This window comes from Manduca sexta, chromosome 13 (assembly GCF_014839805.1).
Source record: "Manduca sexta isolate Smith_Timp_Sample1 chromosome 13, JHU_Msex_v1.0, whole genome shotgun sequence".
In the NCBI taxonomy this organism is placed as follows: Eukaryota; Metazoa; Arthropoda; class Insecta; order Lepidoptera; family Sphingidae; genus Manduca; species Manduca sexta.
The window spans coordinates 2,358,515-2,386,470 of record NC_051127.1 but is presented as its reverse complement, the minus strand read 5'-3'; the positions used below and the strand labels follow the sequence as shown (position 1 = coordinate 2,386,470).

The 27,956-nt window shown below is 35.6% G+C and overlaps 1 protein-coding gene and 1 non-coding gene across 5 annotated transcripts; one reads left to right on the top strand and one right to left on the bottom strand.

Moving 5' to 3' along the window:
* Positions 1 to 57: 57 nt before the first annotated feature.
* LOC115450502 lies at positions 58 to 27,956 on the top strand. 3 transcript variants are annotated; one of them, XR_003939297.2, is made up of 7 exons: positions 58 to 333; positions 898 to 978; positions 1,880 to 1,984; positions 22,131 to 22,241; positions 22,563 to 22,711; positions 24,083 to 24,239; positions 26,617 to 27,956. It is a non-coding gene; the product is annotated as an uncharacterized LOC115450502 (transcript). The 3 variants fall into 3 exon arrangements; XR_003939298.2 differs by lacking the exon at positions 24,083 to 24,239; XR_003939299.2 differs by lacking the exons at positions 22,131 to 22,241; positions 22,563 to 22,711; positions 24,083 to 24,239; positions 26,617 to 27,956 and adding an exon at positions 6,327 to 6,959.
* On the bottom strand, positions 12,239 to 20,212 carry LOC115450501. Of its 2 annotated transcripts, none has more exons than XM_037438064.1 (2): positions 20,123 to 20,212; positions 12,239 to 13,049 (listed from the first exon to the last, which is right to left on the bottom strand). In XM_037438064.1, exons 1-2 carry the CDS (start codon positions 20,195 to 20,197, stop codon positions 12,459 to 12,461), a joined length of 666 nt encoding a protein of 221 aa, XP_037293961.1. In that variant the 5' UTR covers positions 20,198 to 20,212; the 3' UTR covers positions 12,239 to 12,458. The 2 variants fall into 2 exon arrangements, with proteins under 2 accessions (XP_037293961.1, XP_030034392.1); XM_030178532.2 differs by lacking the exon at positions 20,123 to 20,212 and adding an exon at positions 16,799 to 16,883.

The following is a 27,956-nucleotide window of genomic DNA, read 5'->3' as shown; positions in this document are numbered from 1 at the left end:
CCTTTTGTATAATTTTAGTAAAAAAATTGAGTATGATTTGCGATTAGTAACTGGCAACACTAGTTGTTTGTTTTGAGCTGGCGATACATTTTTTAAAGTTTTTGTGTTTATTACATGTCTAGTTTATTGGTCTCTGATTACATGTTTTTGAATTATTTAAAATATTTAAATATAAAGAAGATGAGTGAAATGATACCTTATAATAGTTTCAAGTGTGTGAAAGTTTGATAGCCGAGAAGAAAGTAAATTTGTTAGGTTATAATGAAAAACAACAACATTCAACAAGCTGGCGAGAGGCGCGAAATGTACTCCTGAGTTGAAGAACCTTATAAGGTATTTAGTCTAGTATCCAAAACTAATTGGCGTGATGGATACTTCCATACGAATAAACATTACCTAAGTTGTATCATTGACTTTGCACATTTTTCTCGAACGAGACAAGTGTTTGGGATACTTCTGGTTAAGGATAATGATTTAATCGGCGCTGTATGTAAGAGATATTCCAATTTACAAAAACATATAAACGTAATAATTTCGGTAAACAGCGAAATGTAACCTTATTATTTCAGCCATTAAGTAGGTACACTAGGTAGATATGTGACGAAATTTCAAAACAAAACGTTGCGCGTCGACACTCGACAGTAGCTGTACTGTTATTTTTTCTGAGATTAGTTGATAATTGATATAGGTAATTTAACTTCTTTTAGAGGTCATGAGGGCCAAATTTTTTTAACACTAATTTGTGAGACGGAGACGAATTTTTTTTTGTACTGCTTTGGCTTGCCCATACCCGACATAGTAGGCACGCCACTGAACGGTAGTATTATGTACAGCTAACGTTATAAACTTGTGAGTTCATAGAAACTCCTTTAAATGCGATTAATCTTCAACTTCCAGATGGTGGGTGACATTTGGAATACTGTGTGGTGCTACATTTGTGACTAGATTTTACAAAGTTTTGGAACCGGACCATGTTTGGTAATTATTTTTATATTTTTGATATAAAGTCATCAGCAGTAGAATGGCCACTGCGGAACATAGGCCTCCCCCAAAGACTTCCTGATAAATTTATTAGAAGTGGGCCGCATCCAGCAACCTCTTGCGACTCTTATTAGGATGACCTAATAAGAGTCGCAAGAGTCACAAAAACAAATTTTTACGAACTGTGAAATCAAAGTCTGGCTCTGGAGCTTCTGAAACTGACGATAAACTACTGGAGCTGCTGCTGCGACGACGAACATTATCGGTTCGATTGTCCACGTAATAACAAAAACACGCAATATGTACAGTAACTTCCGAAACAGTTCGCAAAAATTTGTTTTTGTGAACAATTGCTTCATCTGTGCCAAAGCGATTCAGGATCCAAGTAATTCGCGTACAAGCCGACAACCGCGGGTTTGTGTTGTACGTAATGAGAGTACAAAAAAAGGTATTATGAACCTTATAAACACACATTCTGATGATGTTGCAATGGACATTGCTTAACATTGAATTTCTTAACACTTTCGCTTATAACTTTTTTATTTATAGTTCTACGACAAAAAGTTACTGGACCAAAGTTGTAGAGAATTTAATTTGCAACAAAAAATGTTTATAATTTTTTTTGTCAGATAAATAGTTTAAGAGATACATCGTAAAAACCATTTCAACCCCTATTTTCAAGATGGCGGCCGTGGGACAAGGGTGGCGACCCCACAAACTTGGTTTTAGCTTTACACTGACCCCCCCTACACTTCAAAAAAATAAAATTGCGTCCTCTAAAAAACGCAACCCCAAATGTAACTTTTCAATGGACTAACGGGACAACGTCTGTCGGGTCAACTAGTTCAAGGATAAAATGTGGGTTTAAAAATGTATTTCCTTAATACTTTTCTTCCAGATGCTGATAGCTTTGTCTGGAGAGTTAACAGGCTATGATGGGTCATTCCCATTTGAGAAACCGGGTGATAAATATGGAGGTGACAAGTACCAGGGAATGAGATTTGTAAGCATGCTATTTGAGTATTTTAATTTATTCTTTACAGTAATATATCGGAAATGATAAGCAGATATGCAACTATACCACATTTAGTCAATGAAATAATAAAATGTACAATAAATTGTACTACTTTTATAATTTATTCTTGAAACCATTTAAATTATATCTGCCATACACAATAATACTTGTTATGAACTCATATAAGGTCCATAATTATTCTGGTGCACATCCAAACTCTGACTGACTTTTTTAAACTATCCCCATATTATGCATAACAATACTATATTCTAAGATGTTTTTATTACATAGATACGTTGTTCGCGCTCAATACTGGCAAGACGAAAGTAAGGTGATTGCCCGACATTCACTTAGTCAACCTCCAACCACTGTCGCGGCTAGACGGCTTACTAACATTTTGTATTTTTATAAATAAAATGCCTTCCTGTGTTTTTACAAATTATACTCAAACTGTGAATGAAAAAAACGCTTCATTTTATACGTTAGTAATAAGTATATAAGGGCGGTCGACGCTTGAGCCCATTCGGGGGCACTCGGGTCCAGGGATTTTATGGATATGAAATTTCGGATATGGATACGGATATGAATATAGGAATAAGATTATATCGGTTTCGGATACGGTTACGGATATGTAATTATTTCGGATTATCCGGTAGTTTCGGATAGTTCCGCTTACGGATATTAAATTAAAGTAAAATAAAAATATTATGTAATATAGTAGGGCGACGATTACTAACTATCGTTCGTCGTCATCGTCGCTTATTAATTATCGACGAAACACAGAGGTTTTCGGAACACTAAGTGTTGTGTTGTGTAAACCTCTGTGTTTTAATTTGAGATGAAGTTTCAGTGAAGTAGTGCCACCTACTCTCCGTGAAAAGATTTGATCATACTGTTTACATTTTGCAAAATTACCTTTAACTTGATCAAAAAATGTCCAAATTAAATTACTTTGGACGCATTTTGTCCTTATAAATCAATTTAGTACGTAACACAACACTTCCTTCATTTTATTAAATTAAGTACCTACCTACTCCTAAATAAAAAATACTATATATACTCTAAAAAATACTATTTATGAATGAGTTTATGTTATGATTAAAAATAACAAACAAACTATACAAAATTCACGTAGTACGTGAGCGGTGAAACAAAAACTTGTCGGAACATGTTATCCGTAACGTATCCGAAACTTTTATAACGGATACGGTTACGGATATATTTTTATTTCGGATATCCGATAGTTTCGGTTACGAAGCTCCATAACATCCCTGCTCGGGTCGTATTAATGCGAGCCGCTAGGGCTGTGACTATAGGAGCATTCCACGTGAAGCGGGCACGCAAACAAATTCGATGTCTCAGATTTTCGTAATATTTGATTATGTTATACCTGTATATGTCCTCGATCCAGATACGAAATATTTTTAAAGTATAAAGTTTGGTTAGCGAGTTAAAGGACTTTTAAGTTTTGACTGGCCGGCTGGTATACGCCACTTCGAATCCAATTATTAAGTTGTTAAATGCTACAATAAAATAGATAAAGCAATGAAATAAATACTTCATGTAATAAGCTTTATATTGTATTTTTGGAAATTGAAAAAGGATATTTTTTTTGAAAAAAGTATGTTTGAAACTTTAAAACTTGAATTTCACAAAGTTGGCATATTTTTATATATTTTTTTTTCTAAAAATAGCTACTATTGTATAGATAATCCCTGCAAAGTTTCATAATGGGCTAAGAAGTCGTTTAGGAGCTAGACCTAGACCTAGATATTGTAACTTTGACTTTGCGGATGAATAACACCTCAGTCCCCCCCGTGACCATGAAGGCTGCAAAGTCTTCGAAACGTCGGGAGAAAACTAAAACATAAAAAACCGCGATAGAATCCGAAAAGTAGTTTAATTTCTATGTCTAACTTTCGTTTCTTTCTTTTCGTAAGAAAACATGATTTCTATGGCAATAAATTTCTTTTCATATCTTTTAATAAAGATTCTAAAATGGAATAGTTTTGTTTTAAAGAATATATAGCTTGTTCTGTTAATCTAGTTTGTAACGTTACCATTTTTATAACATCTTCTACTTAGTATTTCGAATGTTATAGTATGGTACAAATGATCTGTTTGTTATTTTAGGAAAGTCTTTGAATATTATAAAGTACTTTCTAGTCAACAGGGTCTCGATCATATATTTGGTGCTAAACAGTTTGTTAGAGAGATGAATGTTAAGGGATGTAATGAAAGGATGAAATAACAAGAATGCTAGGTGGGTAGACGGATTTTACTTATATTTAGTTATAAGTAAAACTCTGGTTTTTTCGGCGGGGTACTGTAACGTTACCAATTATACTTTAATTACTCTGTTAACGTTACTAACTTACTAATGTTTTTCTAATTAGTCTGTGGCTATAAAGTGAATGATTTACGCCCTCGCAATTATAACTGCCAATCAGCATCATCATTGCTTTGAAATGTCCATTCTCAGAACAATGATAAGCATAGAAGTAACCTCAGAACAATGACAAGCATAGAAGTAACACTATGAAATTTCAGTGTACTTTGTCTTAGACAGCAAGAAATTTAATTGTGTTGCGATCCCTTCTGACATCTTATCGATATCGATAGATGCTTTCTCTATCGGCTATAGTAAAGTCACAGACCTGCTAAAATAAATAATTTTCGGTCAGTCAACTACAAACCGTTGCAAATTGCTATTTTAGATAAAGGCTAAAAAAAGATATCAGAACCCTGCTTTGGTATTCAAGTACCAAAAGAAGTCTGGGTATATAAAAGCACTCGTTAGTAAGCTGTTAAATTACAATAAACTATAGAACTACCGGCTTTCTCCGAGCTAAATTTTGTCCAATTTTCATTTGCTATTTACAGCAGTTTCCATGCCTTCCGAAACGTCATTCACACAAAAATGGTTTAGCATTTAGATTATTGAATTAAGAAAATTTTAGAAATTTCGGAAGGAATGGAAACCGCTGTAAGTAAAAAACAAAAATCGACCGGAATTTCGTCTAGGAGAAAGCCAGTATTTTTCTGACTTTCTTAAGGATTAAAAGATACCCAAGCAGTGTGATTTGACAGAAGCTATTAAAATGGGACAGTAAAATTAAAACAGCGGTATCATTCATGTCACATACGTTTGGTAACTTATTTCAATGTTAATAAAACTTTGTCGAAATGCTTAGAGCAAACACGGTGCTGTTTTTTCCAGTGCCAATTGGGACGAGCTATGGCAACGATCCATTTTTGCCTCATAGCATCATCTGTGCAGAATCTGCAATGAAACACATTGTATGAAACACACTATGAAAATCAGATAGTTTTCTCGAGCTCAGCCTTCGCGCACGATTTCCAAGTGGCTTTTACCATTACACCACCGTATATTGAAAGTAAAAGGCAATTTATGCAAAATAGTAAACTACAATATACTAACATCTATGTTATCGACAGAATATGTAGCACAACACTATTGAACACGACTACGTAAATTGGTAAAAATGAAAAATACTTAATAATGACTGGATCGAATGGCCAACAGCAGATTATAATATGACTACAGCATAATAAAGTATAATTAATAACACTTTTTGCACTTATGTACAGGGTTTAAGCAAATATATTAGGTTTTTTGTTTACTCACCGATGGAAACTGATGATTTCAGTTTCATTTTCTTTACGAAAAGAATGAGATTTACACCCCACAATAACGCAGGCCATTGCTTGTTCCTAGGGCTATATTTTACTTAAACAGCACTGTGTGTTTATTAAAATTAACAACAAAAATATTACACAACATGTAGCCACTTTTGAAAAGCACGCGCTAAAGTATAACGTAACTAAATTGTGTGGGCGCGTTTGTAACATTGTTTTGAGATTGGCAATTGGTATTGGAACATTTGACATTTTATTTGCTTTTTAATTCGGCATCATAAAGAGGACCAAAGGTAACCATTTGATTATTTTAAAGTGTACGCAAGCCGACCTTAGCAACATAATATTTGTCTCGTTATTTTCAACGGTTTTGGTCTATTTGAAAAAATAGGATAAGTATATAAGGGTAATTTAGATTCCTTCTATGCTTGTTCTTGTTCTGAGCGTGCAACGTCAGTCGCCGCCTCTTTTTAGCAATTGTCTTTGGCCATGGCACTACACCTTCCAACTACGTTTTGTCACACATATCGTTGTTCCTGCTAAGGTGCGTGTGCCAATTTACTAACCGCTAACTGTGTGTTCTGGGCATCCGCGCTTGTGAGCTGTCACAAGTCGCTGGCGCGGAATGTAAGCCTTGCTTGCATTCCGACATGGTGGATTCTGATTTCAGGTTCCACGGTGCGCTTTCACGGTGCGGATCACGGTGCCTTAGCAGACGGACGGGAGAGCCTGCCTACCAATAAAAGAGTATAGAGGATGAGCGATATGGTCACGTGACATGCGGCACTTTGAATGCATAAAATGGCGCCGACTCCGCCCCTTACAATAGTGATATGCTAGTACCGAAAATTTTGTATCGACATCGAAGAATTAAAAGAGAGGGTTAGGTTCTACCATAATATAACAAACCATAATATAAACAAACAAACTGAAACTGATTTATAAGTAACAATTGTTAAAGAAAGCAGTACTTGTTGTGACAAACATCCAGTTGTGTTTGATTCATTTTGTATATTTGTATGTTCCACTATTCCTTGTTGAAAATGTAAGTTACAGATTAAGATATTTACTTTAACACATAATAAATGGAATAAGGTAGCGTAGCCAGCAATTATTTGGTTGCTATTATTTTATAATTAGTTACTATGCTCTTTGATCGAGAAACATAGCTATGTCTCAGCAAACTGAAATCAATGAGCGCAAAGATGGTGGTTAAGATAATCATTTATAATAATTATTTGCAATAACAACAATATGATTATGTATCTATTTCCGTGCACGCAAAGGTTGCTCGAAACATAAGACCGCCAATTGTAAAAATATATCTTACATTTCATCTTTATGTTGTTTCTTTTATGCTTCATGGGTTATGCAATAACAATTCTAATTTTATTTATAGAAATATATCAAAGTAATATTACTATTAGTTGAAGTATAATAATCATTACTATTTTACTTAACGGGAATATTATTGGAAAACAGTTATCTTTTACTCGCGGTACTTTTAACGTGTGGTTTATGCATTTCTTCTCAATATGTAAAGAACGAATATATGTATTTGGTGTAGGATTCCAATCACGTCGCCCAATATTCTCAATCCATTTTGCACTGGTTTTTAAATTTTTTGGTAATCTAAAAAATATTCTAATTTCACTTAGTTTGTCGTTCTGGATAATACAATATTGATGTGTGCTCTAACATTCTTTCAAGATAAAAACCGTAACTGATAAACGGGCGTCTGTTAAAATATCGATATCAATAATTTCTAAACAAATCCACCCATGCCTAAGCTCGTGTGTAAACAAACATAATGATTTTAATGGATATAAATTACTCCTAAAAGGGTCCAAAGCTTAACAAACCAGATCCAAATATAATTTTAATTGACAAAAACAAATCCAAAAAGTAAATATACAAAGATATTTACTAATTTTCGGTAAAAACAGTTACTAACCTATGAAAAGATATTTCGGGGTCTTTCTTGCGTGAATTCGATTTGCATCCTTTCACACAACACTGAGTCATTTTCGAAACTTAACAAATACAGTAATAAACAAACTAAAAAATTGAGAATATTATTATATTACTTTAAATTCAATATTTATGAAGATTTGTTTACATCGTTTGACACTAAGGTAATTGCATCTAATAAGGGCCGGGTTTTTGGAAATCCTTATAAATCAATTTTGGGAAGTGAATTGCTATGTAAGATATTATGATCAAATAAACCGTTTTTATGTGAAGAGTAAACATTGTTCAAAAACAAGGCAGCAGTGGCCAGTTGCTTACAAAAAAAGTTCTTTGAAAGTTTGTCTATAGTCCTTATTGGGCACTGGCGCTCTAAATAAGGTCCATAATTGAACTGCAGGAACTTAGGCATTATATTCCAGAAAAATCACATCTTAAGAAAGCATTGGTTTTAAACTGCTATTAAGTTCGTGAATTTCGTATAATGAAAAGGAAATTATTATAAATTAGTGTCGTGGGCCTTATAAAGTATTAGGAAATGTATATATGTAACAACTATTTTATTTTCGAGTTACAGATGAAACAAATTGTAGTTTTATGCTATTTTTTATTGATTCTAGCTAAGAAAATCATAATATGTACTAATCAATCAGTTTTTTCTGTTTTTGTCTTTGGACCTTATTGGGTATTACACTTTTTTAATCACAGTCTGGACCTTATTAAGTGCTTGAAAATAACAAATATGACAACCACCGCACCTACCCACCGCACCGCACCTAGGAGATTAAAAATAAATATGCATATATATTTTTATTGTACTTATATATTTTCTGCTTGGTTATCAACATAGATGTAATTAAAACAAACTTAAATAACTTAAACAATGGCAACGTTTCACTTATAATTTGTTCATCAAATAACTAAAAACTAAATTAAAGTTGTTAGAGAACATAATATATAACAATAATTATTATCATTTATTACTTTTTTGTATTTTTTGGCTTGGCCCGTATGTTTCAGTTTAATTTTTTTGCTTGGATTTGATTCTATCTGGTTTAATCTTAAGAACTTTAGGTGACTTTTCTCTTGCCTTTAATTTTTGACCATTAGTATTGTTGTTATAATTTTTAGTCTAGCAGGGCTTTTTGTATTATTGCTTGACTTTTTTTAAATAAATCTTTGGTTATTTTCAGTCTGACGTAATTTAATGCTTTTCGTCTCGGCTCTGCCTTAGTTAGAAACTCTTTAAAAGTTGACTCTTGAATATCAGATCGTTTTTTATTATTCTGATAGTGGCATGACATTACCACGCTTCCAGTTTTTTTATGATTCTTCAATGTTCGCCGTGGTATGTTGTAGTTTATAGCTGTTGACGCTCAGATATTTCGTTGTTTTTTTTATATCATCCTGAAAATCAGTTTGAGACCATCCTGCGCCCCATTTTTCTTTTTTTGCAAAGGTTCTGTTCTTGCCTTTACTAAAAACAATATACTTATAGTAATGGATGAACAATCATTAAAATAAAATAAAAAATACGTTTGACAAAAGGTAGGTATTGTTAATTTGCGTAAATAAAATTTTATAAAATTTGAAAGCGAAAAAATCCAACGCAGAAAAAGTGTTTAGACAAGTGGTATTTTTGTGCATAGTGTACTGAACTGTCGTTATCGTAGCAAAAAAATGCCATGTGCATGTTTGAACTTATATAAATAACTGATCATGCTTATTTTAAAAATAAGTACCCCTAATAAAGTCCGGCCCTTATTGGGCCGAAAAAAGTGGACCTACATAGGCACTTAGATATGTCCTGAAAAAACCAAACAAAATCGAGATAAAAAAGCAATAACTTTGGTAACTTACCTTGCCAATCCATGTTCTGAAAGTATGTTAACATTACTATTTCAGAATTATGACAAAACGACAGGGTTTTATTACTAAAACACAGAAAATTGAATCAGAACTTTTATAAATTGAGACACTGACCGCCTCTGAGGTTACACACAGTGCCCCTGACAAAATGGTCGGCACGAAAGCAATGAACGTCAGTGCACTTTTGTGATTGGTTACTGGGGAGGTGACGCGCGGTATCCGTTTTAATTTAAGTATTAACTGAGTAAAGTTTGAAAAGATGGACCTTATTTGGAACCGGCCGTGCCATATTCGAAGAAACCTATTATTTTTGTCTTTTTTTGTTGCGTTCCAAATAAGCTTTGTGTAAAAGAGATAGACATATATATTTACAATTCTGCGTCGATTTCTCTGACATAAATATAACTTATTCATGTAGCTAACTTTTGAGGCCTGTCCTCTTTATATTTAGTCATTGCTCCCGACTCTCAAACTGCGCACAATCATCGTCGGGTGTGCTGAACAGCAAGCTGCCGCCGAAGCCGTTTTCTCCCGCCCAAGACCAAGACTCTGTTGGTGCAAACCCTAATCCTTCCTATAATCTACTATGGTGATGTGTGCTGTTTTAATCTGAATGCAGACTTACTCAACAAACTAGACCGACTTCTAAATAACTCATTCGATTTGTGTTTAAACTCCGTAAATATGATTACATTTCTTCCTATCGTCTACAACTTAAATAGCTGCCTATACGTCAGCGGCGTTCGTTGCGAGCACTAACTACTTTATTCTCTTTTCTTTCCCTACTCCTCCTACTTCCTTATCTTCAAATTTCCAATACCTCTGTAATAGTCACTATAGGAACCTTCGCTCAGCTAGCAATCTTCTCCTTAAATGCCCACCTCATAGCTCTGACTTTACTTACTGTTCTTTGGCTGTCCAATCCATTCTTCTATGAAATTGACTTCCAACCGAAATCAGACCGTCGACCACTCGGTTTGCCTTCAAAAATAGAGTTTGACAGTTACTGCTGAATGAAGCGGAATAGTCACCACCTTAACTTATAATATTACATTATATTCTTATGTATATGTTTGTGTTTATGGAATTATAATATGTATTTTATGTATTTTGTTAGTTACAATGTTACTTATATTGTATTTATAGTTATTATAGGTATTTTATATATTTATCTTCTTTCTCAGTGTCATATTACCGTGAGATACCTACCATGATTATCTCTGAACCACCCTAAGGTTGGCTGGTAGAGAATGCCTATGGCATTAAGTCCGCCGGTATACATTTGTATATTAAGTGCAATTAATAAATAAAAGTAGATGACGAATTGATTAATATGTTAAAAGCTACACATACTTGGAAAATTAATGTCATTCAGCGATCAGACAAACTTAGAAATAGAAAGAAGAGTTACTTGTGCCTGGAATAGATACTGGTTCCTTAAAGAGATATTTAAAAGCAAGCTTTTTCCTGTAACAGCCAAGAAAAAACTGTGTAACTCGTGTATCTTGCCATGCCTTACTTATGGATGCCAAACTTGGGCGTTGACTCGGAAGCATCTCCTGACACTGCGAACGTGTCAAAGGGCAATGGGGAGAAGCATGATGGGCATATTGCTAAAGGACCGCAAGAGAGCAGAAGATATCAGGACTACAACAAAGGTAGAAGACATAATAAAGAAAAAGAGACTGTTGAAATGGCGATGGACAGGGCACATAACAAGGGAAAGTAGTACAAAATGGACAAAAATTATAACGGAATGGCAACCAAGGGACGGCAAAAGAAGAAGAGACAGACAAGCTAAAAGACGGAACGATGACATTAAGTTAATTAGCGGTACAATCTGGTCAAGGAAGGCCAAAATTAGAAAAGAGTGGTAAGAGCTGGAAGAGGCCTACGTGTTACAGAACACGCTGATCACTTCACCGAAAATCCGATGTTAGAATTTTAAGTTAAAATAAAATGTTATTTTCAGTATGTTTGTTTAGTATCAGCAATAAAGGCTTAAATAAATAAATAAATAAACACAGGCCTCCTCTACTACTGAGAGGGAGTACGCCTTAGTCCACCACCCTGGCCTAGTGGCGATTGGTAGACCTCACACACCCACAAAATTTCTATAAAGAACTTCTTAGGTATGCAGGTTTCTTCACGATGTTTTCCTTCACCGTTAAAGCAAGTGATAATTCACAAAAAATGCACACATAATTTTAGATAAGTCGAACATGTGTGCCCATTGGGTCTTAAACCTGCAGACATTTGTCTGCAGGTTTAGCGTCAATTTTACGAAAGCTCTAAGCCTTTCGTTTGATTTTCGTTTGGTACTTAAGAGGTTTTAAAATTGCTCCAAAACTCCGGTAAAAAAAAATTGTATGACGGGATTGCTTCTCTTAAAAAAATCTATAAAATTCTATCTATATATGAAAAAATTAATCCCTATTTCCCTTAGTCACGTCATCATACGTGAACGGTTGGATCGATTTCACTATTATTTTTTTTGTTGTGTTTGTTATTGTTAAGAGAAGGTTCCTATGAAAAAAAAAAGAAATAAGTAATACTTACGATGAAAATCAGAAAATTTAAGAAAACTTACCGAAAATATAAATTTTATATAACTGTCAATTGTTTGAAATAACCGACAGTGATTGACAAAATGCGCGCTGCAAATTCATAGTTAAGACGGGACAACATCTGTCGGGTCAGCTAGTAAGGAATAAAATGTCATATATTTATAAATAAAATACCATATAATAAGAAATAATTATTTTATTGTAAAAGCAATCATTAAAAATTCCCTCCAAAATGTATTCTTACTACAAAAGCGATGACTCGAACGTAAAATTTGGTTAGCAAAAAATACAAAAAAAATGTAACAAAAAACAGAAAAATAAAAATTAATAAGTACACATAACCTCTAAGTTTTTTAACAAATAACAATTGTATTATTTTAGATAGTAAGACTTATTTTTCATTGTGGTTGACTAACTATTGGATCATTAGGGTCTTGATCGTGTATGCCACCAACTGGTGTGTCTCGCTTGGCTCTGTATTTGTGGTTGTTAATTTTACAGTGAACGGTGATTTCCTTCTTGTTCATCCACGGTTGTTCCCAAATTTCTGAATAACAGCTAATGACGTCACCGGAATTACCGTCTGAAGGCGAAATCACGAACTCGATTCGAGTCATTAATCCGGCTACGACCTGCGTCGAGGCTTTTTCAACACGCACTACTTTATGAGCTTCTATACTGCCAATAGATTGCAAATACTTTTGCATGGATACTTCAGCCAAGCTTTTAAATATTGGATCATTAGGATCTTGATCTTGTATGCCACCAGTTGGTATGTCTTCGTCAACGGTGATTTCCTCCTCGTTCAACAACGGTTCAAGTACAGGTTTTTGCTCCATATCTTGGCAATGGTGCTCATCATTAGCCCCCTGTACACCTTCGTCTTGGAGTTCCTGCATTCTGGCCGTACATTTTATGTACTTTCTAGAATCAAGGTTCCGCGTAGCCGAAACATGGAGGAAGACTTCGGTCCTGTAGCATTTGCCGCCCTGTTGAAGATATTGGAGCAATAATCTTTTTTGTTGTTATTTTGAATAGATAGGTTTGTTGTTTTAGGAGTTCAATAATTTATTCAAATAATTGATACAATTGTTTTAATGTGCGTTGACTACTGGATTACTTTACAACTCTGTTCTGAGGTCCTGGATTCAAATCCCAGATCAGACAAAGATATCGGGTGTAGCCGCTCAATATTACCCTGGAGTCTAGAATTTATGTTGATTTGGCGGTAATCTCATTCCTTTCAGATTATAGGATGGAGCACACAAGGGAGAATTGGTAGCCCTGGTTGCGCCACTGTCTACCCCTTTGGGATAAAATATATCACATATTTTTGTTCCGACTTGCAAGTTCATTTGACCGTAATATTTAATTGTAATCTTGAAATAATAATTAATAAAGAAAACTTCTTTATAGTATGTTGCTTGACAGTCATACGCATATCCTAGTTAAACTGATTCATTCCTAATATTTCCAAAAAAAAATAAGTCATACTAATGACATACACATTTTTTTTTATTTGTTTCATATAAAACCTCCTAAGGTTCATAGCCAATAATGTAAATGAAATTAAATGAAATAATTTATTTTGAATTCGTAAAATGCTATACATTATTTAGATTTCGTCAATATTAACTCTAGCACCCGTTCGGAAAGCAGTTCTCACCAGAGAAGAACAGACCAGAAACTCTAGTGTTGCCTTTTTCAAAATCAGTTTAAGGTATAAAGTACTCTACATGATATACTTAGGGAAAGAAAAAATATACAATTTCTATATGAGTGCACAATCCTCAGCAACTATGAAATTATATTATGCTTATAATTTTTACGTACTAATTGAAAAGACTGTCCCAGAAAATAGTGTCGAGCGGTGGTCGAGAGATAGAGCACCCCTTGAGGTATCCGAATCACCCCCATGTATGATCCGTGATTTTTCATAGTTTTCGAGTTATGAATATTTTTCTGAATTTTTGAGAATTTTCGATTTGAACGATTAAATGTTTTTTTATTTAAAAAAGTAGAACACTTATTTGAGATATTTTTTGTTGTAATAAAATGATCATTCGTTGTACTGTTTTGTGAAAAACAATCAGCTATGAAACTTTAATGAAAATTGTGAAAATGTTGGTGTAAAGTGAAAAATTTACATTCTATGAATTATGAATTAAATTTAAAGTCTAAACAGGTGACTTTGTGGTTCCAAGGTAGGTCAAAAACTTCTCCAGACACTCAACTTACATATTCATTAAAAACACATAGTCCTTCATGGGGGCTATTTTGGCTAAATCAGCGTTAAAACACAGCGAGGTGGGAAATGCTTAAAACTTGCCATCAGATTACAATTATTTGTTGTGCCATCATTCCTATGGTTAATTAGTTTATGAACAACCAAAAATGACTGCAAGAAAACTATTAGTTAAGTATTTGGCATTCAATTAATTTTGCATGATTCGCTCTCGTGGTTTGGTGACAAATTTTAATTATTTTCCACCTTGCTGTCTTTAAGGTTAATTTTAGCCAAAATATGGACTATGTTCCATGAAGGACTATGTTTTTTTTTAATGAATATATACGTTGAGCGTCTGGAGAAGTTTTTGCCCTCCCTTAGACCCACGAAGACACCTGTTTAGATTTTAAATTTATTACTATAAATTAAAATCATAATTCATAGAACGTAAGTTTTTCACTTAACACCAACATTTTCATAATATTCATTAAAGTTTCGTAGCTGATTGTTTTTAACAAGAAAGTACAACTAATGATAAGTTAGTTGCAAAAAAAAAATCTCGAATAAGTCTTCTAATTTAAAAAAAAAACATGTAATCGTTGAAATTGAAAATTCTTAAAATTCAGAAAATGTTCATAACTCGAAAACTATGAAAAATCGCGGAACATACATGGGGGTGATTGGAATACCCCAAGGGATGCTCTAACTCTGGACCTCCGCTTGACTCTATTTTCTGGGATACCCTGTATACCTAATAAATAATTGATGACAACAAAAAAAACTTATATTAAATATTTGTTCTGATTTTTAAATTATGACTGCCAAGATTTTTTAAAAATTTTGCCAATTTCCAGTAGTAATAAAAAATATGAAAAAAGAATATACTTATAAGAAAATAAACAGCGATATTAATGAAATCTTAGAAAAAATCTAGAAAACTCATATCTTAAAGTGTTCTTTAAGACTGGACAGTATTCTTAATAGAATATCATATTAAGCCTTTTTAGAATGAACATTGTAACAGATAATTATTAAGTTTTTAAATACTTAATTGAATGTTCACTTCTATTCTTAATTATTTAAAAATATTAAATTTTTCTAAAAAATGTTTTCTTCCTAAAGTTTTTAATAAATTTTTCATTATTAAATAAAATAAGAACCATATTTTAATGATAATGACTTATGAATGATATGAATATTTAATTTCATTATAATAGTATGCGACAATAGTGTGATGTATCGCAAATGAAAGTTGAGTCTTACTAATTAAATTATAATACTTACAAGATCCTCTACATTCTGTAAAGATCCTTCTTCACACGTATAAACTTGATTCGGTAAATTATAAAATTCTATGAATCCATTTAAAAGTTTATCTTTTTTTTTTCAAGGCTTAATTCACCGCGCGTAAGCGATATTAATATTGGCAAAATCAAAAATATATTTTTGGTATATAAGGTGTATATTCAAACGTCATTTGCCGTACGATGCACACAGCGCTAATGATTATATTCGGCGCTTTGCAGCTTTATATATGCGTACAACGTGTAAAACATTGGTTATCACAGTGCGGACCTCTGTGACTTCACTTCTTATCGTACCTAAATTTTGTTCACTTCTGTCACAGGTGTGTCTTAGAAGGCGTAAAATAAAATGTCCATTGACATTAGATGCACTTGTATCAATATTTTTAATTATTACCCGCCACACACCCGCATCATACCCGCCACACACCTGCAACATACCCGCCACACACCCGCCGAACGCTGCACCGGACCATACCGGGACCGGGAACCTAACAACGCGTCCTAGCGATGCACTTAGCTTCGCTTAGCGATAGCACTTGGCAAGGATTGTAGCTCGCCACGGCTTAAGGTTTGCCAGTACAAATACTATTGACACCTAAAATGTTGCTGAGAAAAGCAGCGCAGTTTCGTATATGTATTTCAAGCCAGATCTGGGATACAATAGATTCATACTACACCCATAGCGACCACTGTACATAAAGTATACAACTACACTCGAATTCTGGGATCACCCGTGTATATCCCGTGTCGTACAGACCCGCATAATTATATCAACTAGCAAATGATAATTATATCTCGGCAGTCAACACTCTATATATGTGTGTACCCCATTGCACTTATTGCCGGATGCAATGGGATATATTTCCAATGCCGATATATAAAAAATATTGATGTAACATACGATAAAAATTAATATCAATAAAATGTATGACCAAATACAACGTACGTGACTGCTTTATCACAAAAATCGGCTTATCAACAAGTATTATGAAATGATAATATAAAATACTCTATATACATATATCTTCGGATGTATGGGTACTACCCATTTTTATTTCCTTCACTTTTTGTGACTGGGATGGCAGGTTACGATACGTTGCAACTCAGGCGCAAATTAGCATGCATTTCACATTGTTATTTACTTTTACGGCATAAAATAGACAATCCAACGGTACGTGGAAATATACACCTATACGTTCCATACCAGTACATTCGGGCCGTTGGGCGGAGAAGACACCATCTCCTCACTGGTCCATCTGCTTGACATCTTACGCAAACAAGCAATACCCCCACCGCCAAGGCTATAGCTTTTTTATATGCGAATCTTGGGAGTAGGCCGGATGCCGACTAGGGGTCGCAAACCGGTATCCCGGATTTCGAAAATACCGGAATACCGGACCAAATTAGGAACTTCAAAATTGTATTGATTTTACAAAAACCGGGATATTCGGTATTTTATAAAAATCAAATTCAGTACAAAATGTGTGTATAATTATTAATTACTCGAGTTTTAAATCGCAAAAATTTAAGCTGCTTGCAATTTCATTCATTCGTATAGGCGTATATTCTATAAAGAGCAAGCAAGCAAATACATGGCTTATGGCTATATTGCTACTTTTGTTTTGTTCTAAGCATAGCGGTCTTAACTGTTAATTGTTATTGTTATTAGAACTTATTATTTATTTTTTGTTCTATAAAGTCTTTCCTCATTATTCATAGATGTTATTTATCTAAGGACGGAGCATTGCTGGGATAAGAAGTCTGTTTCTCAGTACTGACGGCATGGCAGCCTTCGCAGTGCGAAGATGTAGGGTCGTTGTGATTGGTTAATATTGTGATACAACTTGAATCTAGTTGGCTGTCAGATTAACAGATCTGAACAAACAGCAAGCTGTCAGATAAACAAAGCTGAGAAACAAAACAGGGGGAATAGATGTAAAATACAACTTGTTTAAAAGCCTCGAGCTGTCTACAATAATTTCATGGCAATTTCGCGGGGTTTACCGAAAGGCCGAAATTGTCCTTATTTATCCTATCTACAGCTGCGGACACAAAATCGACTTGCTTCTGAGAATAAATTTGCAAGCCATCAGAATACAGATGCTACGCACATTGAAGATTATGTGTTAAGAGGTTCATGAAGATAGAGAACAATAATGGAGAGAGTATGCCGCCTTGAGGGACGCCACAATCTATATCACGCCAGCTAAACTAAGAGTCGTCTAGGCGCACCAACTGTTACCGTCCCTGAAGATATGACGAGAACCAATTCAGTGCAATGGGCGAGATCATATGGTGGGAGAGGTTTGCAAGAAGAATGTCGTGACTGACTATATTGAAGGCGTTGGAGAAATCAACCAAAGCCAAAACAATGACTTTGGAATTCTCCATGCCCGCCCTAATATCGCCAGTCACTTTGAGGAGTACAGTAATAGTGCTATGGCTAGGCCTGAAGCCAGACTGGAGTGGGCACAGTAGGTTTTTTCGGTGCACATGCTCAGACAGTTGCTTGTGAGCACAGGCCTCGAGCACTTTCGAGAGAAAAGGAAGAATGGATATGGGACGGAAGTGCTTAGCAAGTGATGGGTTAGGAATTTTAGGAAGAGGGATAGCTTTCCACCACAAAGACGGAAAGATATCAGTGCTGAGGGAGGCGTTAATGATATGGAACATGATTGGTAGAAGTTGGTCCAGGATAGGGATTATCATGCGACGACTGATGTTATCACAGCCAGTGGCATTGGATTTAATGGACAGGATGACTTTTCTAATTTCACCCAACGGCACAGAAGAAAAATGAAAAGTATTAATGTTAGGCCTAGATAGACCCGCTAAGAAATCCATGGTACGACGTCTAGTTTGGTGATCAATCATGGTAACAGATGTGAAATGTTTATTAATGTCATCCAAACCAATAGTCGCACCGTGGAGTACTATGTTTTTAACTTTGTCAATACCCAGAGTTCCGAGAAATCTCCAGATACTGGCTGGCGAGGAAGAAGAAATATTACTGAGAATGTGTCGGCGTTTAGCATTACGTACCATCTGGATACACCGATTCCTTGTAGCCTTAAAAAGGCACCAGTACTCCTCCGAACGATCCCTTCTGTACTGGTGAAAAGCCCGATCCCTTCGTCTCATCGCCATCCTAACCCCATGTGTAATCCATAGTGTAGGAGGACGTTTTAATTTTTTTTAAAGGGGCATGGGTATCAAAGAGTGAAGTAACAGCGCGGTTAAAAATTGCTACTTCATCGTCAACAGAGGTGGCTGCCAATAGGTGATCCTAGTTAAAGTTAGCAGCGTCTCCTTTCAGCTTATCCGCATCAATGCGACCAAAACTACGCAAGTGCAATATCTGTGAGGGGAACTTGGGAAGTTTTAGGGCGTAAGACATGTAAATGAGATCCCGGTAAGAGAAGCCAGGAGCGGGAAACTGACCGTGGGAGAAAACAAGGGACGGAGCAGAGGTGAGGATAATGTCAAGCCATGTGTCGTGACCATCCATTTTATGGTGGGTGCCTTGCAGTGGTAGGACATGCAGTTTATCAGAATCAAGGACAGTAAGGAGTTTAAGAGATCGGGAAGAGTGGCTGGCGGAGATAAGTATTTAAATCACCCATGATGATATGATGGGCATATGCTGATCTTATAGATTCCAGAACTGTTTCCAGACTGGAGAAGTAATCAAGAGATGGGGAACAGTAAATAACACCTAGTAAGGTTTTCACTCTCTTGACCCAAACTTCAAGAAACAGAAATTTCGCATAAGCAGAATAAGAAGCAGAGGAAGATATTACAGTTTTATATTTCAGGTCGCTACGTAAATATATAGTGACTCCGCCCCCTCTCCTATGAACTCGATCATTTCTAATCAAAATGAAGCCAGGGAGGGGGCAAAGAGTAGAAGGAAGGTGAGGTTTGAGCCAGCTCTCAGAAATCAGAACGGCATGAACGTTGGCTTATGAAAATCTCTTTTCATTTAGCCTTTAACTTATCAGTAAGCTGTCATTAAAATTTGACATTTAATTACTAACTTAAATGTAAGTATATTTCCTATTTTTCTAATATTTCTTTAAATACCGAAAATACCGGAATACCGCAATTTATTTTAGGTCAAAACCGAAAATACCGGTTTTGAAAAATGTTCCGGTATTGCGACCCCTAATGCCGACATATTTGTCGATAATAGTCACACCATTTACAAAAATGTGTATTTATTTTTAAGTAATTTTGTTACTTATCTTAAGCATTTTTCTTAAGTTGAATAAGCTGTTCCCATAATGTAGAATGTAAGTAGTTGTGTTTTCTTGATAATTTTTATTGTTTTGTTTTGTTTTATTATTGTCTATTTGTTTTTTTTCACTCAAGCGTCTTGGTGAATTTCCACTGTAAGCTTTTGTGATACTTAATTCATAAATAAATAAATAATCGTAATATAAATACGGCTTAGATCGCATTAGTTTAAGTCGATACAGCATTTAATATCTATAATACCATAGATATAAATCTTAACTGATAAGCTCACCCCCATCTGCATGAACACCGGGCGAGCCAACTGTTTCAGACTGCTTTGACAAGAGTATTGTATTTCCGTCCGCATGTGACTTATCGATCGATCATTCGAGATAATCGATTGACTATAATTGTTAAGTTAGTTGATTATGTTATTGTAACCGTGATTACAGTAATTTTAAATCACAAAAAAAATTATAAAATAATTTGTTCGTAATTATAACTTTTTTTATATGCGATTATTTTTCAAAACAAATACACGTAACGAAATAGTTTTTTTTTTAACGAAATATTACCATTTTTCTGTTCCACCTCTTCTTTTTGTTTGTCTTAGTACATTTATTCTAAATATTATTTAATAGAACTAATTAAGACCAATAAACAAAGACAGATGAGATGGAAAAAAAATGAACAATATTTCGTAAACCCTATTTCAATACGTAATTATTTTTTTTTTATTTATACTCATTTAAGTTATTTCTAATAAGAAAAAGAAATGAAAGGATATTGCCCCTAATCGTTGATGTCTCATCCTCTCCCAATTCTGTATGATAGTGTAAACGCGTAACGCGGCCGTGTCACATATTATCTTCGAGAAATGTGCGTGGAATGGTATGCTGTAGTTAGTGTGTTCCCCTCACGTCGCTTAATGTTCAAGGGTTGTTTTTTTTTCTTTTCCCCCTATCCAGGACAAGGGACATTTTCTACTTTTTTGGATTTTTTGTCTTATTTTCTTATATTTTTTTTTGTTACACGTTATAACTTATCCTAAATATATTTATGCTAATTACATTTACCATGTGTTAATCTAATGTTCTAGGGTTGTTTTGTTTTTTATTTTTTTCTTTTCCCCCTATCCAGGACAAGGGACATTTTCTACTTTTTTGGATTTTTTGTCTTATTTTCTTATATTTTTTTTTGTTACACGTTATAACTTATCCTAAATATATTTATGCTAATTACATTTACCATGTGTTAATCTAATGTTCTAGGGTTGTTTTGTTTTTTATTTTTTTCTTCTTTCCCTATCCAGGGCAAGGGACATTACTCCTGTTTTTGGATTTTTTGTCTTATTTTCTTTTTTTTTTGTTACACGATTACAACTTATCGTTAATATATTTATGCTTATTACATTTGCCATGTTTTAATCTAATGTTCAAGGGTTGCGCGCGCCTAAAGCGATCACCCAAAAGTTCGATATGTTTGTATAAGCCGACCCTTGTCAGGCTAACAAACGTAAATCAGGTTAAAATATAAATATATTTCGTCATTAAAAAGAAACGCTAGCAATGTTTTACTACTTATGAACTCTTGATCCCCCACGCCGCGTGTTCTGTGATACGGGGCGGTGTGTCAGGTAGAGTAACAGGCTGGGGCCTTATTCTCTATCCCGCACGTTATTTTGACAGTGTGTAACAAGCGCGTAACACAACGCATCATGTTTAGGACTATAGAAATTTGGCTTACAGAATACCATTCCACGCACATTTCTCGAAGATACCATGACACGGCCGCGTTACGCGTTTACACTATCATACAGAATAAGGGCCCTGGACATTGTGTTACTATTTATTTATACGCGCTGGGCAAAGTGAACCAACTGCACCTGATGGTTAGTGGAGTCGGGTCCAGGGTAGGATTATGCTGTCCTGTTGGTCCCAAACATACACCGGCTGATGCCGTAACGCGACACTTACGTGAGTCCGTGTTGCGGGTTTTAACACCTTGTGTACGGTGGTCGTTATCCGGGCGGATATAAAATATATCCTACCAGCAAAATGCTAAATGCAACTACATACCTGACCAGGAAAAAAAGAAACTTGCCTTTGACTCACTCTTTTCGCTTTTGTGTTTTAAAGTTAACAATATCAGCACAAGTAATTAAATTTCTAGATTAGTAAAACACGAGGTTTTTTTTTTGTCAGACATAGCCCAAAGTCCTATTTTTAAAAGGTACTTAAAGAATAAAGAGAACTTATTTAATAATGTGTCGGGTATAGTTAAGTAGTGTTTATCTTTAGGATGGGATTGGAGAAGCGAACAACGTGTGGAAGATCGTGATATCGGGCGGCAGGGACGGCTACGAGGTGCAGACTGTTAAGAGCAAACTCATACTGGTGCACTATTTACAGGTAAAATGAACAAATTCAGTTGAATAATATTTATTATATATACATACATAGTACATAGTATCACGCGTCTATCCCATAGGGGCAGGCAGACTATGGATTGCTACTTCGCACGATTCTGGCATGCTTCTCTCGCTTCCTCCACCTTTATCAATCGTTCTATACATTCCCGCCGGTATATTTGCACTTAATATAACCTCTAATAACTATAACATAACAAACAGTTTCTCTTGTCGCGGAAACTTACAATTCAATGACCCATTCAGGTCTTTCGCATGCGAAATCCTACAACATACCAAGATTATAATTGTTTACTGTTTTTAGTGCCAAAAGTAAGTTTTGAGGCGTACGCGTCGGGTTTTGTAGAACGATTCTTCGAATCCCACGCGGTAATGTTTCAAGGCAACACTGGACTCAAACCCAAGGAGGGGGAGGTCACCTCGCAGCCTTGGCAATGGCCTATCAACTATAGGGTGAGTTTTATCCACTAAGATGTACTCTTCTTTTACCTGGTCTTTTCTACTGTGGGGCAGCTACCAGTAGCCAAGGGTCCATACAATCTGATTCATGCCCCCCCCCGGGCGCTTGGTCTCCACAACGAATGCGCGCCCATGCACAGGCGGACATTTGTTGCGGTCCTACGCACACAGTTATATGTGTATACCTCATGGTTGCCAATACGAACTGAGGCCTATACGATTCAGGCCTATACTGTCGTGCTAAGCTCAAAAGCGGTATCTCATAAAAAATCCAAAATCTTGATTTTTATGTCGTCAGATAGCTTAAAGAAATACACACCCAATGAACTTACCTAAATAACGGTATCTTGTAAAGAACTTGTTAAAAAAACCTTAATAGAGTTTCTCTATCTCAGTTCTATATACAAAAATATTAACTCTATTTACAAAACTTCGATTATCTCGCTTTTGCGCTTAGCACGCCAATAAGAAGGGCTCGCGAACATTTCCTGACCTTCTCCTCTTCTCTTATCCTAAGATAGTTCCTTGTCCTTCTCCCACACTCCCCTCCAACCTTCCTCCAGGGCCCTACAGTCGCTAAGCCGCGGGAAACCAGTGTACCGTTCGCAGGTTACCCTCGGTGTTGACTGCGGGGTCCGATACTCAAAAAAGACCTGGTTCCTGTCGGCTTCCCTTGATGTAAAATAGATAACATTAGAATGATTTGCAGAGAACATTCGAGCATATCAGTACCTATATGTTGTGTCGGGTTCGCTATACGGCAGCTATATACTTAAGCAAAAACGATTTTGTTTTAAGTTTAACAAGTTGTCTTGGTGGTGTAGTTGTATTGAGTGCGGTACACCACTCTGCGGTCCCGGGTTTGAATCCCGAGTTGAGTAAAGTACAGTTAGTACAGTGATTTAGGGATATTGTAGCGGGAAAAGCTTTTCGCTCAGGCGAAGCCGCGAGCAACATCTAGTTATATCACGAAGTTGAAAATATGTTGATTAGTTTCATTTTTTTCAACGCTTAGAGAAGCACGACTTGACCATGTTTTTGTATGGCGATAGTATTTGAGCGACAATCATAATTTATTTTGATTATGTTCAGGTACAACTTTCATTTTCCTTGATGCCAGATTAGGGTACCGCGAATCAAGTCGTGTGCAAACTAAGTTGATTATTTAGTTTAATTCCAAGGCATTGCCGTTATCGCCTTCTGGCTTGGCCCGACCATCTGTAATTCGTTTGACGTCTGTAATGCGACGCGATTTCGATAATCTCCCATTTCCTTCTCAAGATTGTAATCAATCAAATTATATTGCTCATTAAATGGCGGGCAAGGTTTAATAGGTATTTCCTTAGATAACAATTTTTTTTTCAGCGTCAATTCTTTTCGGACAGTGGACATCGTATATACTTACTGGACAATCCCATTGTGTGGTGGAGTAACCTTGTATTTCTGGGTATATTTTTCGTGGTATATGTCATTAACAGCATCAGAGAGAAGCGAGCTGAAGCCTTTGGCAGACCTTTATCAAGTAAACTACTTTGTTTTTGTGCATGTTTTTTGTTTATTTATTTTTATTACTTTGAATGACGAAACAAGCTACCCGTTCGCCTGATGGTAAATAATACGACCGCCCATAAACAGTAGAAACACCATCCAACACCTTGAATTACAAAGTACTGTTTGGTATTCCACTGGACTCGCCATCCAGAGACATGAGGTGTTAAGTCTCATTATGTCCAGTAGTAACAATGGCTACAATGTCCTTTAAACCGGAACACAACAGTGACTATACACTGCTGCTTGGAAGCAGAAATAGACATTGCGGTGGGACCCACCCAGGTGGACTCTCACATATAAGCGACCTACTACCAGTAAATGGTTAAATAGGGTAGATGACTAGTTGATATTTTGCATTATTTTATACTTAACAGTTAATAACAGTAAAAGGAAACATGTCTGCGAAAACAGCCTAAAAATGTTCTGGTAAATGAGTAGAAATTTCTAAAAATATAACTAGTTTTCGAATTTTATCGCGGTTTATTATATTTTAATTTTCTCTCGACGCGAAGTTCCAAAGTCTGCTAACGTCGTGGTCACCAGAAAAGTTTCTGTTTAAAATATCGCAATGCAAAAAAGTGGGCGCGTAGTAGGACCCCTCTATGTCCGTCTTATGCACCCCCCATTATGACTCTATGTATAACAAATACAAGAGTCGTAATTTAATATTCATTTTAATTTTCCATTCTATTTTAAGACAGTAAAAGCATAAAAATGTATTATAAAAACGCACTTAGTGCTAGAACAAAACAAAACAAGTCAATGTAAATAAAAAAAAATATAAGTAAGAAAAAATTAAAAAGTATATTCCTAACAACTTTTAATGGCGGCTGTACACTCTCGTCGAGGGACGACGAGCCTAGGCGAGCGCGAGAGTGTACTGTCTCGCGATGCCTCGCAGTCACTCGTGGGCTCTCCATTCGGTGTCGGTTTTTTGAGCGCGAGTCAAAGGGTCTCGCTTCCCCCCGCGAGGCAGCGCACGTGCATCATTGTATACTCTCGCATCATTCAGTTAATTCAGGCTTTCCTATTGATGAATTAAAAAAAAAGAAGCTTTCGCTTATGGCAACGTTCAGAGGGCACATACAGGACATCAATACGTCTTTGAAATCTGGTGCAGGGTGTGATGAAGTTCACAAACCAACTTGGTTTGCTTTCGAATTAATGAATTCGTTTTTGGGGCATTTATACAAATGTAAAGGAACAGTAAACACTGTAAACCAAGTAACAGCTGCCGTAACCTGCAACGCGTCCATTTCCTCGGTGGTCGCAAAGCGTACTGAATAAACGAGAGTGTACAAGGTCACGTTCGTCCCTCCACCTTTCGCGCGAGAGCTCTCGACGAGACATTGCGAAAGCACTCGCATGAGAGTGTACAGCCGCCATAATATGTTGGACGGCTCTACATCGGCGCAGCATACACAAAATGAGGTTATCAATGTCGCCTGTGGAATAAGGCTCCATATTCTGGAAAAGTGTAAAAAAAGTTCCTTCCGTGTTCAAATTTTGGGAAACTTACTGACGCATGCTCGATGAGGTTGAAATCGGCGGACTGAGCAGACTTTAAACCGTTCGTGTGTTGTGTCAATTTTTTTTATTTATTTCACCTACTCAACATAAATCATATATACAAGGAAAAAAAAGCAAAAGTAATTAACTACCAAACGGTATAACAAAAATTTTATTGTTATTACAGACAACAAAATATTGTGTAATCGAACTTTTGCAGTCAATTTCCCACTAATCTATTACGGTTATTTTTAACTAGCTTTAATTGCTTTTGCTCAACACTATGATACTATCAGTCTTGTATTATATACTGTAACACTGCTAGACACGGGCCTCCTCGACTATTGAGAGGGATTAGGTCTTACTGACCACGCTAGCCTAGTGCGAATTGGTAGACTTCACACATCCTTATAATTCCTATAGAGAACTTCACAGTTGTATGGGTTTGCATAATGATTTCTTCTGTTTACGCGAATTTTAGACTCAGAGCTCACAGTGTCTTGAAGTTTGCCAGACTTTAAGACACTGAGCTCATTCTGAATAGATCGGACCACCAAAAGCTAAAATTTAAAATGTTAGTATCTACCTACATTTTAAATTTTAATATGTTGGACGGCGGAATAATATCTATTGTAACTTTGACTTTGCGGGTAAACAACACGTAAGTCCTCCCCGTGACCACGAAGGCTGCAAAGTCTTCGAAACTTCGGAAGAAAACTAAAACATTAAAACAAGTGAATGCAGAAAAAAAGTGGATGCATCAACGCGCCTCTACTTACCCCTTTTACGATAAAAGACATGAGTGTCTGTGATTTCATTGTAAGATGTAATTTTTCCAGGCATCCTCACAGAATACCTTCTGAGCAGTATCAGGAGTTACCTCAGCGCGGAGATCGGCAAGACAGCTTACCACTGCATCTTAGGACTGATAATGTCTACGACGGTGTACAGTTTCTATTTATTTTCCCCGTTGGCGTACGGCATGAACGGGCCGCTAGCCAACGAGCCGAACTCCACCATGGCTGGGTTGAAATGGCTCGACTCTTGGGAGTTTTGAGCATGGGCGCCGCCAAAATTACTTTTAGGGAGGTGCTTCTGCATAAGGAGGGTACCACATTAGTATTTTTTTTTCAAATAAATATCGCGCCGGTATTTGCATATGCTAAACCATTCCCATTGTCATTCAGTTATGTTTATTGGGACTTGCTCCAGACAGGTGCACCTCCTTGCACCCACTCCTCGCGCCGCCCATGGTTTTGAGTCTCGTTGACTAAAAATATGTTTCTATATTTCTTTATAAGTTAAAGGGCGATTTTAATCTCTGTCACTGTGATGCTAATATCAAAATTTTATTGTGTCCGATTGATTGTACTTCGAGTCTTTATTATGGTACTGGAATAAATATTATAAGAATTTTATGAATACTATGATGCTAGTTTATGATATCATCAATTGACGATATTGTTTATGATATAGAAAATATTTTACATTGCTTTATAATTATATTTTTTACGCTGTTTTTCCTGCTTTTCTTTTATATTGCAAATACTCATTTACAACTTCTAGCTAATAATTCATTCAAGATTATATTCATTCATAAATTATATGAATTTCTAGGTAATTTATACTTAGTTTTATCAATTTGCTGATAATGCGTAATCGATTACAGACAAAATCTATATGATAAGTTTGGATTAAATAAAAATGTGTACAAAACAAAATTATCAATGAAAAGATAAAATATACTCAATGAATTCCGTCCTTAATTATTATATTTATCTAAATTGTAAGGGAAATAAAATATTTATAATTTGGTGTAGGTGTAGAATAAAATGTAGTATTATAACTAATTTAACGTCAACAATGCCGTCCAATTGTAATTTATTTTGATTTTAATTTATATTATAAACGGCACGACTCATGCGCACAAATGAACAATGGTAGAGCGAGATAGCGTATGTACAAATTGAATGAAAATGTTTATTAATAGTTGCATGACTAGCCAATAGACAGCTTCGGTCGAGAAGCCAGTCGCGCGAAACATTACCGCGTCGGGCGCTGAACCAACCAATCACAACTGTGCTTTCTACTCGTGCCTCTATAGAACACAAACTTTTGTGTCATAGTTATGCTCACATATTTTTGTATATTGAAGATTTTAATAAAAGTTTTGTAATAA

Coding starts and splice junctions, on each gene's coding strand:
- LOC115450501 (XM_037438064.1), bottom strand. CDS start 20,197: ATGCGGACGGAAATACAATACTCTTGTCAAAGCAGTCTGAAACAGTTG. Junction 13,050..20,122: donor CGGTGTTCATGCAGATGGGG/GTGAGCTTATCA, acceptor TATCTTCAACAG/GGCGGCAAATGCTACAGGAC.